The sequence below is a fragment of the Salvelinus sp. IW2-2015 genome, linkage group LG32, assembly GCF_002910315.2.
Source record: "Salvelinus sp. IW2-2015 linkage group LG32, ASM291031v2, whole genome shotgun sequence".
In the NCBI taxonomy this organism is placed as follows: domain Eukaryota; kingdom Metazoa; phylum Chordata; class Actinopteri; order Salmoniformes; family Salmonidae; genus Salvelinus; species Salvelinus sp. IW2-2015.
Window position 1 is genome coordinate 9,209,351 of NC_036871.1, and position 18,237 is coordinate 9,227,587.

General features: G+C 43.2%; 1 protein-coding gene across 13 annotated transcripts in view; it reads right to left on the reverse strand.

Annotated features, from left to right (window-relative positions):
• Positions 1 to 254: 254 nt before the first annotated feature.
• kif1ab (kinesin family member 1Ab) overlaps positions 255 to 18,237 on the reverse strand; it is a 56,819-nt gene continuing 38,836 nt past the window's right edge. For 9 of the 13 annotated variants that reach the window (XM_023977392.2, XM_023977390.2, XM_023977389.2 and 6 more), the window contains 15 exons: positions 15,902 to 16,010; positions 13,508 to 13,659; positions 13,244 to 13,349; positions 12,931 to 12,954; positions 12,476 to 12,590; positions 12,228 to 12,361; positions 12,039 to 12,100; positions 11,666 to 11,811; positions 11,210 to 11,398; positions 10,964 to 11,035; positions 10,038 to 10,144; positions 9,715 to 9,837; positions 9,154 to 9,346; positions 2,896 to 3,014; positions 255 to 2,741 (listed from right to left, as the gene is read on the reverse strand). In XM_023977392.2, coding sequence (XP_023833160.1) covers positions 2,702 to 2,741; positions 2,896 to 3,014; positions 9,154 to 9,346; positions 9,715 to 9,837; positions 10,038 to 10,144; positions 10,964 to 11,035; positions 11,210 to 11,398; positions 11,666 to 11,811; positions 12,039 to 12,100; positions 12,228 to 12,361; positions 12,476 to 12,590; positions 12,931 to 12,954; positions 13,244 to 13,349; positions 13,508 to 13,659; positions 15,902 to 16,010 — 1,691 coding nt within the window. In that variant the 3' untranslated portion in view covers positions 255 to 2,701. The remainder of the gene's footprint in view (positions 2,742 to 2,895; positions 3,015 to 9,153; positions 9,347 to 9,714; positions 9,838 to 10,037; positions 10,145 to 10,963; positions 11,036 to 11,209; positions 11,399 to 11,665; positions 11,812 to 12,038; positions 12,101 to 12,227; positions 12,362 to 12,475; positions 12,591 to 12,930; positions 12,955 to 13,243; positions 13,350 to 13,507; positions 13,660 to 15,901; positions 16,011 to 18,237) is intronic. The other 4 variants (XM_023977393.2, XM_023977394.2, XM_023977391.3 and 1 more) reach the window with 1 other exon arrangement.

Below are 18,237 nucleotides of genomic sequence, written 5' to 3' on the forward strand. Positions count from 1 at the left end.
GCCAGTGTACAACAAAGCTTAAAATGCATACACCAAGATGACCACAACCTAACCCTTCATATGAATCCCAGATTCCGTAGTTAATGGTATTTACCTAGCGATAGGTCGTGTTTTTGATGTCAGCGTTCTAGAATCAGAAAACAGAAAGAACTGCTGGGGGGGGAGGCGTGATTTTCCACTGAAACCATCCAAATATTGCACTGCAGTATAACAGCAATATATTCCTTATTGGGAGGATATGTTAATAATTGGAGACTATAAGCGCTTAGTATGGGACAGCGTGTGAGCATGCCATGTCTTGCATGTTTTACCTTGCCGTGGCTATCTCAGCATGCTCTGTAGGTTGGCTGGCCTAAAGCATGCACTATGTGCTACACGGGAGAATTGTGTTTGACCGAACCACGACCCTCGCAGTAAGAACAAGGAACAACAGTAGGACATGATCCAATTGGCTGTCTGGCCATGGCCGGTCTGCTGCGCTAACACACGACGTTACCGTAAACACAAGACTAGCACTTGATTTTCAATAAAGCATGGTCACGCGAGAGCATAGCACAGCTAGACTAGGAGACAACCGGCAACTTTAGTTTGAAATGGCCCATATTTTATGGCTGCTAGACCAACGTAGCGCTGAAGAGTCACTTTGCTTTAACTTCAGTCGGCAGTGCCCCCTTGATTGACTTTGGACTAGTTTTGTTTCAGAGAGCAGTTTGTGGTCATCTAGATGTAGCAGTATGGTCACAGAAACGTCTTCCTAAGTCCCTGGATGTGAGGCTTCATAACATCAACAGGTTCATACTGTATAGGTTTCGGATACAAACACCAGGCTGTAAAACAAGCTATACAAAAAGCAGAGCAAAGGATGTTAGACGCTACTTTACACAAGGAGCTGATGTAGGCGATATACTGTATTAGGCCTATTTAATCAAAACGGATAGATTCACGTGGACACATAGCGTCAATATAAGGTTCATAGCATCCCAGTAAATAAATGTTTGCTTTGATACATGTAGTATTGAGCTAACGTGGTGGACGTCAACGATGTGAAAGGGTGGGATTGATGAAAAACTGGAAAGAGAGAGAGAGAAGGGAAAAAAGGAGGCACTACCTGGTGCATAATGATGTACTTTCAGACTCACAACTCGACTGTCGGAAAAAAAGGTCAAAAACATCCCACTAACCCATCAATACAGTAGGATAAAATTAGTCCTTACAATTATTCAACATACTGTAACCTACCACCATAGAACGGAATAAACGTCAACTTGCTCGAGTCGAGCAATTCTCAGTGTATCCACATGGTATAATTCACTTATAAACAGACATTCAGGGTCAACATCGAGGAGTAGAATAGTAGGTTTTGATGTTTTGAAGATTACATTAATATCTCTCTAAAACCTGGGAGCCATTTTGTCAAGTCTACACAACAGAGGATATCTTTACTATTTAAAATTGAGATTGGAAAGCTTTGGTTTAAAGCAACTGAGTGATTAGGACAGACACCAACTCATGAAATAAAGTGTATGTAATGCAACAATAAAGTGCGACGTGACAAAACTGGTCAGTGATCCCATACAAAAATAAATAACAAATAATGGTACATACACAAATAATACGGAAAAACACACAAGGTGAAAATAAGTCAAGGACACAACTGCTCTCCACTGTCAAGCAGCCTGCGTATTACATGCTTTATACTCTACGGTAGCAAACGTGTTACTATCAAATGTCAGCACAGCAAACCATTATCCAAACATGGAAGCCAAAGAGTCATCCTATTGTCCTATCATATTCTATTCTGTCCATCGTATTATCCAACTATTACAATTCTATCCCACTGTATTCTGTCCAAAACATTGGATACAAAACATTGTCCTATTATGTCACTTTTCACCCTACACTGTCCAATGTACCTTCACAGCATCCCATCTATCACACTGTATATTGTCCAAAACCTTGCATACAAAACAGATGCAATGACAACGAGTTACAGTACGCGCCTGCAGCCCAGCGATTTTCAACATGAGGTAATATGGATATGCTGTTTTAACATGAGAAAGAGCATTGATAGGTACTGCTATCTTCCCTCCACTAAACACACACAGAAACAGAGATCTCTTATGAGAGGACTAGAAAAGGGAATATACAATTTTCCCATTATTCTTTTTCTTATTAGACTACAGTGTTTATAAGAAATACATGAGAGATTTGGATATGGGGCATCATATACAAATAGAGGGTGGTAGTAGTAAGTTGCATGATATTGGAACTGATAACAACTCGGACTAAGACATAAACGTTATATTCTTTCTTTGTTTGGCTAAACCCTACAGGGACTGTAAGCCTGGAAGGTAAAGTCTACATACACATGACAATAGGGAGCATCACAGCCAGCGGAGGTTAAGCCCCACTACTCAGGGTTGCGTTGTTAGCTACTCTTACAGTATATGGGTTTTAATGGTCTTTAATGGGTAGTTAATACCATGCATGATCCAGGTAACCAGGAAGAGGCGTCAAATAGGAGATCAGCTGGGATGGTTTTAAGTGCTGTTTGAGGAAGTATCAGCGACAGGATGGAGCACTGTTAGGGCGGAGAGCAGCGCAGGAGAAAGCTGTTTAGATAAGCTATATACAGCAGAGGGTCAGTGGAGATTTCAGATGTTTGTTTTTTTTGTTCCCCCCCACAGCGGGTGTTCCTTTCTCACATCCTCTGGCCTGACTTTCTTCTGGAGAGCTTAGACCTTGAAGAGGTAAGAGAGGGGAGGGTTAATCTTAAATAAGTGTTTACAAGGAGATTGAAGTAATCTGGTATTAAACAAAAAAAAAATATTTGAGTTAAGGTTTTTATTAATGAACACGAGGTAACAAGGTTGAGGCAGTGAGGGATTACTATACCTGATGGTTCCGGCGAGCAAGGGGTTAAAAGCATACAGCCAGTCATGCATCTCCTTGTCGTTACTGGCCTGGAGGAGTATTCCACGATGCTCGGTGCACACTGCAAATGTGTTTGGAGTCTAAAAACAGAGAGCATATTCTGTGGTTACTAGGAGGATGACACATTGTAAATTAGCAAAATTTGGAAAGATCCAGGATAACATTACGTAAGGGTATATGTATTATATATGTACAAATATATTGACAGAACGAATGTATATTCCAGCAAATATATTTGTGGAATATTGTATTTGTGGTATATTTATAGTATATTTCTGAAAAATCTATGATGTATTTGCAATGCATTAATGATATACAGTACCAGTCAAAAGTTTGCACACCTACTCATTCAAGGGGTTTTTCTCTATTTTTACTATTTTCTACATGTATAGTGAAGACATCAAAACTGTGAAATAACACATCATGTAGTAATCAAAAAAGTGTTACAAAGTAGCCACCATTTGCCTTGATGACAGCTTTGCACACTCTTGGCACTCTCCCTCTTGGTCAAATAGCCCTTACACAGCCTGGAGGTGTGATTTGGTCATTGTCCTGTTGAACAACAAAGGATAGTGGGACTAACACGGAACAAAAACCGGCTGCGCACGTGCGCCATCGTGCATACATTAACTTTGTCCCCCCACACCAAAAGCGATCACGACACGCAGGTTAAAATATCAAAACAAACTCTGAACCAATTACATTAATTTGGGGACAGGTCGAAAAGCATGAAACATTTATGGTAATTTAGCTAGCTAGCTTGCACTTGCTAGCTAATTCGTCCTATTTAGCTAGCTTGCTGTTGCTAGCTAATTTGTCCTTGGATATAAAAGATTGAGTTGTGATTTTACCTGAAATGCACAAGGTCCTCTACTCCGACACTTAATCTACACATAAAACAGTCAACCAAATCATTTCTAGTCATCTCTCCTCCTTCTAGGCTTTTTATTCTCTGGACTTTATATTCCGATTGGCTACTTTCATAAATTAGGTGCATTACCGCCACCGACCTCGTTCGTCTTTCAGTCACCCACGTGGGTATAACTAATGAGGAGATGGCACGTGGGTACCTGCTTCTATAAACCAATGAGGAGATGGGAGAGGCAGGACTTGCAGCGAGATCTGCGTCACAAATAGAACTGACTTCTATTTTAGCGCCTGTCAACGCAGACGCTCGTTGGCGCGCGCGAGCAGTGTGGGTGCAATAATTGAATAATATAGATTTCTACATTTATTTTGCAACGCTAGCGCACACGACGCTAAATGACTATCGCCCAGTAGCACTCACTTCCGTCATCATGAAGTGCTTTGAGAGACTAGTCAAGGACCATATCACCTCCACCCTACCTGACACCCTAGACCCACTCCAATTTGCTTACCGCCCTAATAGATCCACAGACGATGCAATCGCAATCACACTGCCCTAACCCATCTGGACAAGAGGAATACCTATGTAAGAATGCTGTTCATCGACAACAGCTCAGCATTTAACACCATAGTACCCTCCAAACTCGTCATTAAGCTCGAGACCCTGGGTCTCGACCCCGCCCTGTGCAACTGGGTCTTGGACTTCCTGTCAGTCCGCCCCCAGGTGGTGAGGGTAGGTAACATCTCCACCCCGCTGATCCTCAACACTGGTGCCCCACAACGGTGCGTTCTCAGCCCTCTCCAGTACTCCCTGTTCACCCATGACTGCGTGGCCATGCACGCCTCCAACTCAATCATCAAGTTTGCAGACGACACTACAGTGTTAGGCTTGATTACCAACAACGACGAGACGGCCTACAGGGAGGAGGTGAGGGCCCTCGGAGTGTGGTGTCAGGAAAATAACCTCACACTCAATGTCAACAAAACAAAGGAGATGATCGTGGACTTCAGGAAACAGCAGGGAGCAGCCTCTTTATCCACATCGACGGGACAGTAGTGGAGAAGGTGGAAAGTTTTAAGTTCCTCGGCGTACACATCACAGACAAACTGAAACGGTCCACCCACACAGACAGTGTGGTGAAGAAGGTGCAGCAGCGCCTCTTCAACCTCAGGAGGCTGAAGAAATTCGGCTTGTCACCAAAAACACTCAAACTTTTACAGATGCACAATCGAGAGCATCCTGTCGGGCTGTATCACCGCCTGGTACTGCAACTGCACAGTTGTACAGGTGCATCAAAGCAGGGACCGAGAGACTGAAAAACAGCTTCTATCTCAAGGCTATCAGACTTTTAAACAGCCATCACTAACATTGAGTGGCTGCTGCCAACATACTGACTCATCTCTAGCCACTTTAATAATGAAAAATTGATGTAATAAATGTATCACTAGCCACTTTAAACAATGCCACTTTATATAATGTTTACATACCCTACATTACTCATCTCATATGTATATACTGTACTCTATACCATCTACTGCATCTTGCCTATACCGTTCGGCCATCGCTCATTCATATATTTTTATGTACATATTCTTATTAATTTCTTTGCACTTGTGTGTATAAGGTAGTTGTTATGAAATTTTTAGGTTAGATTACTTGTTAGATATTACTGCATGGTCGGAACTAGAAGCACAAGCATTTCGCTACACTCACATTAACATCTGCTAAACATGTGTATGTGACAAATACATTTGATTAGATTTTTTTGATTTTGTGTAGTCAGCCTGTAAGTGCAAACCAGATGGGATGGCGTATCGCTGCAGAATGCTGTGGTAACCATGCTGGTTAAGTGTGCCTTGAATTCTAAATAAATCACTGACAGTGTCACCAGCAAAGCAGCCCCACACCATCACACCTCCTCCATGCTTAACAGTGGGAACCACACATGTGGAGATCATCCGTTCACCTACTCTGCGTCGCACAAAGACACGGTGGTTGTAACCAAAAATCTCAAATTTCGACTCATCAGACCAAAGGACAGATTTCCACCGGTCTAATGTTCATCGCTTATGTTTCTTGGCCCAAGCAAGTCTTCTTCTTATTGGTGTCCTTTAGTAGTGATTAATTTGCAGCAATTCGACCATGAAGGCCTGATTCACTCAGTCTCCTCTGAACAGTTGATGTTGAGATGTGTCTGTTACTTGAACTCGGTGAAGCATTTATTTGGTTTGCAATTTCTGAGGCTGGTAACTCTAATGAACTTATCCGCTGCAGCAGAGGTAACCGTGTGTCTTAATTTCCTGTGGTCGGTCCTCATGAGAGCCAGTTTCATCACAGGGCTCGAAGGTTTTTGCGACTGCACTTGAAGAAATTGTCAACGTTTTAGAAATTTTCCGGATTGACTGACCATGTCTTAAAGCAATGATGGACTGTCGTTTCACTTTGCTTATTTGCCATAATATGGACTTGGTCTGTTACCAAATAGGGCTATGTTCTGAATACCACCCCTACCTTGTCACAACACAACTGATTGTCTCAAACGCATTAAGGAAAAACATTTCACAAATTAACTTTTAACAAGACACACCTGTTAATTGAAACGCATTTCAGGTGACTACCTCATGAAGCTTGTTGAGAGAATGCCAAGAGTGTGCAAAGCTGTCATCAAGGCAAAGGATGGCTACTTTGAAGAATCTCAAATATAAAATTTTGTTTAACACTTTTCTGGGAGTACTACATGATTCCATATGTGTTATTTCATAGTTTTGATGTCTTCACTATTATTCTGCAATGTAGAAAATAGTAAAAATAAAGAAAAACCCTTGACTGGTACTATACAATACATGACCAAATGTATGTGGACACCTGCTCATCTCATTCCAAAATCATGAGAATTAATATGGATTTGGTCCCCGCTTCACTGCTATTCTTCCATACCGATCTCGACAAACCATTTCTGTATGGACCTTGCTTTGTGCACGGGGGCATTGTCATGCTGAAACATGAAAGGGCCTTCCCAAACTGTTGCCACAAAGCTGGAAGCACAGAGTCGTCTGGAATGTAATTTTATGCTCTAGTGTTAATATTTCCCCTCAATGGAATTAAGGGGCTTAGCCCGAACAATAAAAAAACAGCCCCAGACCATTAATCCTCAACCACGAAACATTACAGTTGGCACTATATATTGGGGCAGGTAGCGTTCTCCTGGCATCCGCCAAACCCAGATTAGTTCGTCGGACTGTCAGATGGTGAAGTGTGACTCATCACTCCAGAGAACGCGTTTCCACTGCTCCAGAGTCAAATGGCAGAGAGCTTGACACCACTGATGCTTGGCATTGCGCATGGTGGTCTTAGGCTTGTGTGCGGCTGCTCGTCCATGGAAACACATTTCATGAAGCTCCCGATGAACAGTTCTTGTGCTGACGTTACTTCCAGAGGCAGTTTGGAACTCGGTAGTGAGTGTTTCAACCGAGGGCAGACAATTTTTACACGCTACGCGCTTCAGCGGTCCCTTTCTGTGAGCTTGTGTGGCCTACCACTTCGCAGCTGAGCTGTTGTTGTTCCTAGACGTTTCCACTTCACAATAACAGCACTTACAGTTGACCAGGGAAGCTCTAGCAGAGCAGAAATTTGACGAACTGACTTGTTGGAAGGGTGGCATCCTATGACGGCGCCACGTTGAAAGTCACTGAGCTTCATTAAGGCTATTTTACTGTCAATGTTTGTCTATGGATATTGCATGGCTGTGGGCTCAAATTTTATACACCTGTCAGCATTGGGTGTGGCTGAAATAGCCGAATCCACTAATTTGGAGGGGTGTCCACATACTAGTGTATGTGTTACATATTTTTTCATTTGGACAATTGAAAATGAGATGGTGCATCTCAAGAGATTTCATCCTGTAAAAATTCTAATAAATTAACGTATTTACAGTGCATTCGGAAAGTATTCAGACTCCTTGACTTTTTCCACATTTTGTTACGTTACAGCCTCATTCTAAAATGGCTTAAATAGATTTTTGTTCCTACCCCATAATGACAAAGTAAAAACTGTTTTTTTACATAAAATAAAAAACTGAAATATGACATTTACATAAGTATTCAGACCTTTTAATCAGTACTTTGTTGAAGCACCTTTGGCAGCGATTACAGTCTCGAGACTTTTTGGGTATGACGCTACAACCTTGCACACCTGTGTTTGGGGAGTTTCTCCCATTCTTCTCTGCAGATGCTCTCAAGCTCTGTCAGGTTGGATGGGGAGCGTCGCTCCACAGCTATTTTCAGGTCTCTCCAGAAATGTTAGATTGGGTTCAAGTCTGGGCTCTGGCTGGAAGGTGAACCTTCTCCCCAGTCTGGGGTCCTGAGCGCTCTACAGCAGGTTTTCATCAAGGATCTCTCTGTACTTTTCTCCGTTCATCTTTCCCTCGATTCTGACTAGTCTCCCAGTCCCTGCCGATGAAGAACATTCCCACAGCATGATGCTGCCACCACCATGCTTAACCGTAGGGATGGTATTGACCAGGTGATGAGCAGTGCCTGGTTTCCTCCAGGCGTGACGCTTGGCATTAAGGCCAAAGAGTTCAATCTTGGTTTCATCAGACCAGAGAATCTAAATGCCTGATTGGTGGAGTGCTGCAGAGATGGATGTCCTTCTGGATGGTTCTCCCATCTCCACAGAGGAACTCTGGAGCGCTGTCAGAGTGACCATCGGGTTCTTGGTAACCTCCCTGACCAAGGCCTTTCTCACACCAATTGCTCAGTTTGGCCGGATGGCCAGCTCTAGGAAGAGTCTTGGTGGTTCCAAACTTCTTCCATTTAAGAATGATGGAGCCCACTGTGTTCTTGGGGACCTTCAATGCTGCAGAAATAGTTTTGTACCCTTCCCCACATCTGTGCCTCGACACAATCCTGTTTCGGAGCTCTGGCTTGGTTTTTGTTCTGACATGCACTGTCAACTGTGGGACCTTATATAGACAGACAGGTGTGTGCCTTTCCAAATCATGTCCAATCAATTTAATTTACCAGAGGTGGACTCCAATCAAGTTGTAGAAACATCTCAAGGATGATTAATGGAAACAGGACGCACCTGAGCTCAATTTCAAGTCGCATAGCAAAGGTTCTGAATACTTATGTAAACAAGGTACTTCTGTGTTTTCTTTTTAATACATTTGCAAAAAAGTTTTCAACTTGTCATTATGGGGTATTGTGTATAGATTGATCAGGTGGAAAAAACAATTTAATCCATTTTAGAATAAGGCTGTAGCGTAACAAAATGTGTAAAAAGTTGAGCGGCCTGAATATTTTCCAAATGCACTGTATGTTATATTTGAAAGTAGTTCTGGTCGGTCATACCCGGAGCAGAGTCTGCTTGTCCTCGCTGTATTCCACCTGGGCGGAGGAAAGGTTGATGACGGAACGCTCCACGCTGTCCCTCTCGTTGCGGTACAGGTAGACGTAGGGCCGGCGCACCACTACATAGCGCTTCACCCAGCCACTGGTGTGGGGCTCCAGGAAGTGTAGGTAGCCTTTCTTAGAGATGATGGGGCTGAAATAAACATAATTTCTATTTGATTATTTGTTGTTGATTTAGTAAAAAAAAAAAAAAAAGCCCATTCAATACATTGATTATTATCCAAATAACTCAGGTGTTGTTTATATATTTTCCAACATTAACTTGATTCTAAGTAATTAATCTAGCATGGATACTGTCTATCATAATTCACCACAATATCATACTGCATGACTCATCTGGTCTCTATGGAATCCTGTACAGTAGTCCTAGTTCAATCATATTTTTGATATATTCCTTTCCCTAATTTTGTCATTTAACTGTAAGATGTAAACATTGTGGTTTTTTTTATTCTACCTGGAGGCTTTTGCCATAGTGATAACCAAAAAATGGTCTGGTCTCACCTGACGCGGATCTCCTGGATGTCAGGGACGAAGGTGCAGCCTCTACCCAGGGTCCTCTTCTTGTCCACAGGACTGAAGGGGTCCAGGTCTGGGGTGGAAGCGCCAGAGCTGGGCTCAGTGTGTCTGCAGACCAGGGAAAAACACTCTCTCAGCGTTCTCAAAATATTCTCTGTGCTCTCTCAATGTTCTATCAATGCCCTATTAACAAGGTCCTCTCAACAAAGAGAACAAACTCATTTGCATATACTATTTGTCCAGGAGCAAGTCTTGGGTGAATAAAATGGGAGTAAGTGGTGACAGTTGAAAGGCGAAAGGCCACATACCTGATGTCATAATGTCCCTCCACCAATGAGGGGCAAGTAGAGGACGGAGTTAGAGTGCTCAGACTAGAAGAGGACGGAGACATCAGCGACGCTGACATCTCAGACAGCTGAAACACACACACACATACAAGCGCATACAGATAATCACACACACACACACACACAGAGATATGCACGTACACGAGAACAAACAAACACACAAAAATAAGCACACACAAACACACACATACAGTGACACCATTATACATAAATCAACAGCTCCCATGTACTGTATTGCACTTTGAAGGGTCTGCAAGGTCTGATACTAATCAGGCAATGCGATGAGGTCATGAGAAGAGATAGGTTTCTGCCCCGGGCTTTTTGGTTAAACATGTTACAGACAACATGCTGTAGTAGGGACAAAGAAGCCTGCCATTCTCTGAGAGGGGGGGGGTGAGAAAGGAGGGGGCTAGGGGTATGATCAAAAAAGGCTAGGTTAAGGAGGGTCTGGGTGAACGATTCCATATGCCAGAGGTAAATCTACAGAGAATATGGGACCTTGGCTTAGGGGATGGGGTTTATGATTGATGAGGATATGAGCAAGTACACGTAATGAATGAAGGAACAGAGTGCGGTGAATCGTTTAGTTATTTTGTTTTTAGTTCAAGTACTTTGTTAGAATGCAATTCCTCGTTAGAATTCAGTCATTTGTTGGAATACTAAATTCTCGGAGAGGCTGAGTGTGTGAACCAGACAGGGGATCAGGAGGGGAAAGAACGAAGATGACAAGAATCTTGGGTGGGATCAGTGACAATGGGCCGGAGTCTACAGGGGGCAAGTTTTTATGGGATGCTTTGGGCTAGGGCCTGGCTGGTTAAAAGTAGCCTGCATGGGGTACTGGAAGTGGGTTATAGAGGGGGTTAAAGGGCCTGGGGGCTGGGGCTCACCTTGCTCTCACTGGCACTGCTGCTCACCTGGCTGTACTCCCTGTTGAAGGTGTGCATGAGCAGCCGCAGACACTGAGACCCCAGGAGGAAAAGAGGAGGAGGAGGAAAAACAAAGAATATTATTACTCATAACAACTACCAATAAAAGTTATAATGCATTTTAATCCAACAAAGAGAGACAACCAAAAAGGTGGCCAAGCAAGTGTTAGGCCTGGTTCCTAACTGAAGCCAGGGACTGGTAGTCACCTTGGCAGCCAGCTCCCTCTGCCTCTGGCTGGGGCTCTCCAGGGCGGGGCTACCCCCGGGACAGTGGCTGAGGATGGGGCTCTTGGCAAAGTCGCTAATGTCACCACTCTTGCAGAGGGCGTCCTGCCCCACTGCCAGGGTGGCCTCCAGTTTCTCCCGCAGCAGCAGGTAGTGCCTGGTCTTCTCCACCTGTACAGACACAACCAGAGAAACCATTGACTTTCTTTTGGCACAAAATGGCCGCCATGCATCGTCCAGGTGAGTCACCTTCATTGTTGAGTATTAACTCTATTCAATAAAAGGTACTTTGAAAACAGCTACTGTATATGAATGCCAACCATGATGCATAATGTGTTCCTATTTATTGACCAACCAATTCTATCACACTTGACTCCACCTACTCTGTGGAGTCTTCGCCCCAAACACCCTACAGACCCCACCAATGCCAGGCCTCACCTCCTGCAGCAGGCTGAGTTTCTCCAGCTCCCATTGGTGGTCCAGGATGAGGCTGTCGCTACGGGGCCTCCACCCAGCCAGGTTCTCTTCCCCACGGACGTATGCCACCGAGGTGTCCAAGACGCGCCTGCGCCGCCGCTGCATGCCTGAGGTGAACAAGAGGGCAACAGAGTGTTTTATATATGGCTGTAGAATAACAGATACATACTGCCAAGAGATCATTTGGTGATATGCCCTGTGGTTAAATCAAGGTTCTGATGCACACAGGATGACAGACATGCGGCATCCATGCTTGTGACAAATTGTGTAAGGGTGACAACATGGTGGAGCGTTCATTTTTCTCAAGCTTCAACTGTGTCATTCTTTAACTTACCGGGACTTCCGGCATCAGCGACATGGCAGAGACTGACTTCATACACTCCAGTGACACGATTACTGAGAGAGAGAGAGCGAGAGAAAGAGAGAGAGAGAGAGAGAGAGAGAGGAGAGAATGAGTTGTGTCTACTCTATAAACAACATAGAAATAAAGTTGAGATTCAGAGTTCCAGAAAGAAGGTCGAACCTCTCTGAGGGCCTGAGACAGCCGGTGCTGAAGAGGTTCCTGATGGAGCGTGAGGCGGGGAGCTTGGCGTCACGGGAGTAGAACACCATGCAGAAGTCTTTGGTGATCACTGTCGGTTGGGTGCAGTTCTCCATCTGAAGAAAGTTAGAACAAAATGTATCCAAATCAGAACGCACTTAATCCAAGCCGATATTCACTTGGGTTACGGTTTAGATGTCATGTTTAGGTTCGATTGTTGATCCGTTTACCTCTAGGTAAGCGGAGAGAGTGATGTAGATCTTTTCTCCATAGGGAGTGACACGGTTCAGGAGGAGGGAGTTGTGCATGGAGCTATCCCACGCCGCCTCAAATCGGTAAAACGTCCTGTTCAGTCAACATACAGGCAAACGTTACAGGGGYTTTGTGTATAGAACTTGTTTTCATTTGGTCAATGGTGAATGAATGGAGACAGGTGATATGATTGTTCTCCATCGGCGTATCAGTGGCAAAAAATGATTGAGTTGCGCAAGACCCTCAAAAACAAGGGGCACTCAAACAAACTATGTATACACATATTTACAAGGACAGAAACGAACACCTTTGAGTTCACCTTTTAGAGTGAAGTCAAATGAAATCATGAGGAAACAGACAACAACAACAACAGAAAGCGGATTCGGGGAACATACAATTGAGAAGAGAGAAGGAGAAAGGTTGTGTGTTATACCTATGTTCAACTCCCAGGGACACACTGCCATACAGCGAAGCGCGAAGAGAAAAGGGCGAGAAGTTATAAGCAAAGCAGCTTGGCTGTGGATTTTACAGTAACACAATAGAACATTGGGTAAAAATACATGTGGTCTTCAGCGCCAAAATACGGTAAAAAAAAGAGAATACGGTAAAAAAAGAGAAAAAGAGAACGAGAGAAAACAAACTTACTCAAAACGTTCCATTATGGAAAAGGCCATTAATACACAACCATGTTATTAGGTGTTACAGTATGTACAGGAACTAGCTGTGAAAGAGGAGAGGGGACGTACTTGTCATTATATGAGGGCCAGATGTAGCCAGCAGATAGAATGTTGAGAGACAGGATGTTGGGGTCGATGATGGTCTCATCAGCCTCTGGAGTATTCCGGATCCGCCCTGAGAGGTCAAAGGTCAGTGATGGATCTTTATGTGCTGTAAATATGAATCTATGCAATCTTTATGCACCGTAAAGACGGATCTATGGGATCTTTACGTGCGGTAAAGATGAATTTACTGTGCACATGTCATTGTCATCTACTTTCATCCGTACTCACCCACCACCAGCTCCTTGACCTCCTTCCACTCCACGTCATTTCCTGTCTCGTGCGCTATGGTGACTGTGATCCTCCGCTGGATGCCCTGATGAAGCAGGAAGGTTCCGTGGCAGGGCATGCCCCCTCTGTGGTCCACCACTGAAGGGATGTAGCTAAGGAAAAAAATGGCATATTCATCAATGACACACATCAATGCCCCTAAACTGTCAGTAACGCTTTATTTTGCAGTTCTATTACCACTGGTATTTACCATGAAATTACTTAATGAGAAAATGCTGCAATTTCAATGGCTAAAGGTGCAATGTGTAGAAATCAATCCATAATTTCCTGGTTGCAAAAACTCTTAATAGTTTGCCTAATTTCAGTTGATGTGACAAAACAAGCAGTCATTGTGTAGAGAATCATTGTACCATCTAAACCGCTGTGAAATATATTTTCCATAACCAAAAATATTGTATTTTCAGCTGTTTGAAGCTGGTATACAAAACTGAAAGTAAAAACTTAAGAATGGAAAGCATAGAAATAGTGCATGTATAACAGATCTACCACTTATTAGACTTGCTTCAATGAGAATGACAGCTCTATAACTCATATTTCTATGTGAATTTGGTTGGGTTGCCCAAAAAGTGACATATTGCAGCTTTAATGACCATGAAGAAGGGGAAATATTTTTCAAGGTGCTTTGGAGAGGACACTGATTGGGCTGCCTTGACAGAAGAGAACAAATGTTTTATTTTTTTATTTAACTAGGCAAGTCAGTTAAGAACAAGTTCTTATTTACAATGACGACCTAGGAACAGTGGGTTAACTGCCTTGTTCAGGGGCAGAATAACAGATTTTTACCTCATCAGCTTGGCCCAATGCCCAATGCTCTAACCACTAGGCTACCTGCTGCCCCAAATAACAAACTTGGGGTTAAAATACTGTCATGACGTTACCTTTCCCCCTGTTCTCTCCACTCTACAGAATGGATTATTGGAAAGCCCTTTGTGAACGTAGAGAATGTATGGTAACATCAAAAGGTTGGGGAATGGAACAATATTTCCCTTTCTCAACCAGTTGAAAGTGTCTGTTGGGACTTAAAGATTATGATGTCAGATCAGTTGTTGTCTGGGACATTATATCTGATGATAGGACGACATAAATTGTATCTTGGAAAGTCTACACATTCTAGTTATCAGATTCACATGGAATTGTTGTGCAATTTAAATGTTAAAATATGAAATTATTTGTGAAAATATTAAATGTAATTTTTGCCTCCTAAATAAGATCATTGTTTCATAGTAAAACGTAGGCCCAGTCAGTGGCCACATCCAAGTGAACAGACATTGGTTGAGAACTATGAAACACGCCCTTCTCTCCCCCAGTACAAAAGCCCGTTGACAGAAGTCAACGTCAGTTCCCGATGACGTGAGGACTGGTGTCCGTACATTTAAATGGCTGAATTTCAACGTGGAGGTGACAATCACAACGCTGGAATGGTGAATTTCGACTAGACCAGCCAGAATTCTGCACGAGCATTTATGGCAACTTGTTATGACCTATTATACACAAAGAAGAAGTGATACATCCTAGACATCGAGTTATCAGCTGCAGCTGTAAACGTACGTGGCCTATAAATGGACAGACAATCTCAGAAGAACGACAGGGTACTTTAACGTATCCACTCTACAACACTACGACCAGAAAGATTCTTCAAAGGACAATGGCGATCTCTGCTGGGTAAACCAGTCTTCCATCTTCGACCCATCTATCGAAGCGCAGCTCAGAGTAAATATATATCTTGCATTTTCCTTTTCCGAATGGGCGGTTATTAGAATGCATAAGATTCTGTATTTACGGTAGCATAGCTTCTCAAGGTCCGATAGAGACCCAATCCCTTTGTCCCTCAGTCTTCCCGCTCTTTCCTTCAAACCCAACCCCCTTCCTTTGTGTAAACAGCTGTCATATCAGGTTAGCCCACTAGGGGCTTTTTCCTGACATGATTAGTAATCAATGTGTGATCTATCCTGTGTGTATATATATGTCATTCTGTGTCATTATTTAGGTATTTAGTAAATAAATAATTAAGCCAATTTGTGTATTGCTGATTCAACTTGTTAGCTAGGGTTCGTGAAGATAACCAAGTACTTACGACAATCAGAACGAGACCGATCAAGGTGACGATTAATAATTGACTGCTATTGATATAAAAGATCTTCAGATCTTTAAGAGAGTGGATTCGGGAGATAACCGCTCTATATAAATGAATGCTTCCGTGGTGCCCCAGGTTATTAATGGTTTAATTGTTGCATGGTTTAATTCAATCACGTAATCAATTAAACGTTAGGTAATCGATTTGATAAAATAGCATGTCATATAATTTATCATAGTCAGAGACACGACAATACTTACTCTCCATTGGCCTCCAGCTCACAGATCTCAAAGAAGGCCATGAGGTCATATTTGGAGTGGCATGGGCCAGCCGTGGAACGGGTCAGGGTATTCAGCTTGGTGGCTGGTACTGTGAAAGAGAAGGTCAGAAATGTGTCTGAATATTTGTAACACGCAAGCACAATGAGGTGGATGAAGGTAGGGATGCTTAAAAATATATATAAACTCTGCAAAAAAAGAAACGCCCCTTTTTTCAGCACCCTGTCTTTCAAAGATAATTCGTAAAAATCCAAATAACTTCACAGATCTTCAATGTAAAGGGTTTAAACACTGTTTTCCATGCTTGTTCAATGAACCATAAACAATTAATGAACATGCACCTGTGGAACGGTTGTTAAGACACCAACAGCTTACAGACGGTAGGCAATTAAGGCCACAGTTATGAAAACTTAGGACACTAAAGAGGCCTTTCTAATGACTCTGAAAAACACCAAAAGAAAGATGCTCAGGGTCCCTGCTCATCTGCGTGAACGTGCCTTAGGCATGCTGCAAGGAGGCATGAGGACTGCAGATGTGGCCAGGGCAATAAATTGTAATATCCGTACTGTGAGACGCCTAAGACAGCACTACAGGGAGACAGGACGGACAGCTGATCGTCCTCGCAGTGGCAGACCACGTGTAACAACACCTGCACAGGATCGGTACATTCGAACATCACACCTGCGGGACAGATACAGGATGGCAACAACAACTGCCCGAGTTACACCAGGAACGCACAATTTTTCTTAGAAGGAATGAGCGTTACACCGAGGCCTGCACTCTAGAGCGATATCGATTTGGAGGTGGAGGGTCCATCGTGGTCTGGGGTGGTGTGTCACAGCATCATCGGACTGAGTGTGTTGTCATTGCAGGCAATCTCAACACTGTGCGTTACAGGGAAGACATCCTCCTCCCTCATGTGGTACCCTTCCTGCAGGCTCATCCTGACATGACCCTCCAGCAATGCCACCAGCCATACTGCTCGTTCTGTGCGTGATTTCCTATAAGACAGGAATGTCAGTGTTCTGCCATGGCCAGCGAAGAACCCGGATCTCAATCCCATTGAGCATGTCTGGGACCTGTTGGATCGGAGGGTGAGGGCTAGAGCCATTCCCCCCAGAAATGTACGGGAACTTGCAGGTGCCTTGGTGGAAGAGTGGGGTAATATCTCACAGCAAGAACTGGCAAATCTGGTGCAGTCCATCAGGAGGAGATGCACTGCAGTACTTAATGCAGCTGGTGGCCACACCAGATACTGACGGTTACTTTTGATTTTGACTCCCCTTTGTTCAGGGACAAATTATTCCATTTCTGTTAGTCACATGTCTGTGGAACTTGTTCGGTTTATGTCTCAGTTGTTGAATCTTGTTATGTTCATACAAATATTGACACATGTTAAGTTTGCTGAGTTGATATATAAAACATATATAAATATATCTTTTTTTAAATTCTCCAGTAATGCCTTCTTGAACAGATGCACAATCGAGAGCCTCCTGTCGGGCTGTATCACCGCCTGGTACGGCAACTGCTCCACCCACAACCGTAAGGCTCTCAAGAGGGTAGTGAGGTCTGCACAACGCATCACCGGGGGAAAACTACCTGCCCTCCAGGACACCTACACCACCCGATGTCACAGGAAGGCCATAAAGATCATCAAGGACAACAACCACCCGAGCCACTGCCTGTTAACCCCGCAATCATCCAGAAGGCGAGGTCAGTACAGGTGCATCAAAGCATGGACCGAGACTGAAAAACAGCTTCTATCTCAAGGCCATCAGACTGTTAAACAGCCACCACTAACATTGAGTGGCTGCTGCCAACATACTAACTCAACTCAAGCCACTTTAATAATGGAAAAATTAATGGAAAAATGTATCACTAGCCACTTTAAACAATGCCACTTAATATAATGTTTACATACCCTACATTACTCATCTCATATGTATATACTGTACTCTATACCATCTACTGCATCTTGTCATCTTTATGTAATACATGTATCACTAGCCACTTTAAACAATGCCACTTTTATATGTTTACATACCCTACATTACTCATATGTATATACTGTACTCTATACCATCTACTGCATCTTGCCTATGCCGTTCTGTACCATCACTCATTCATATATTTTTATGTACATATTCTTCATCCCTTTACACTTGTGTGTATAAGGTAGTTGTTGTGAAATTGTTAGGTTAGATTACTCGTTACACTCGCATTAACATCTGCTAACCATGTGTATGTGACAAATACAATTTGATTTGATTTGATGTGATTTGATGTGAACTTTCATGTGCCTCAATTGTAAACTTGCA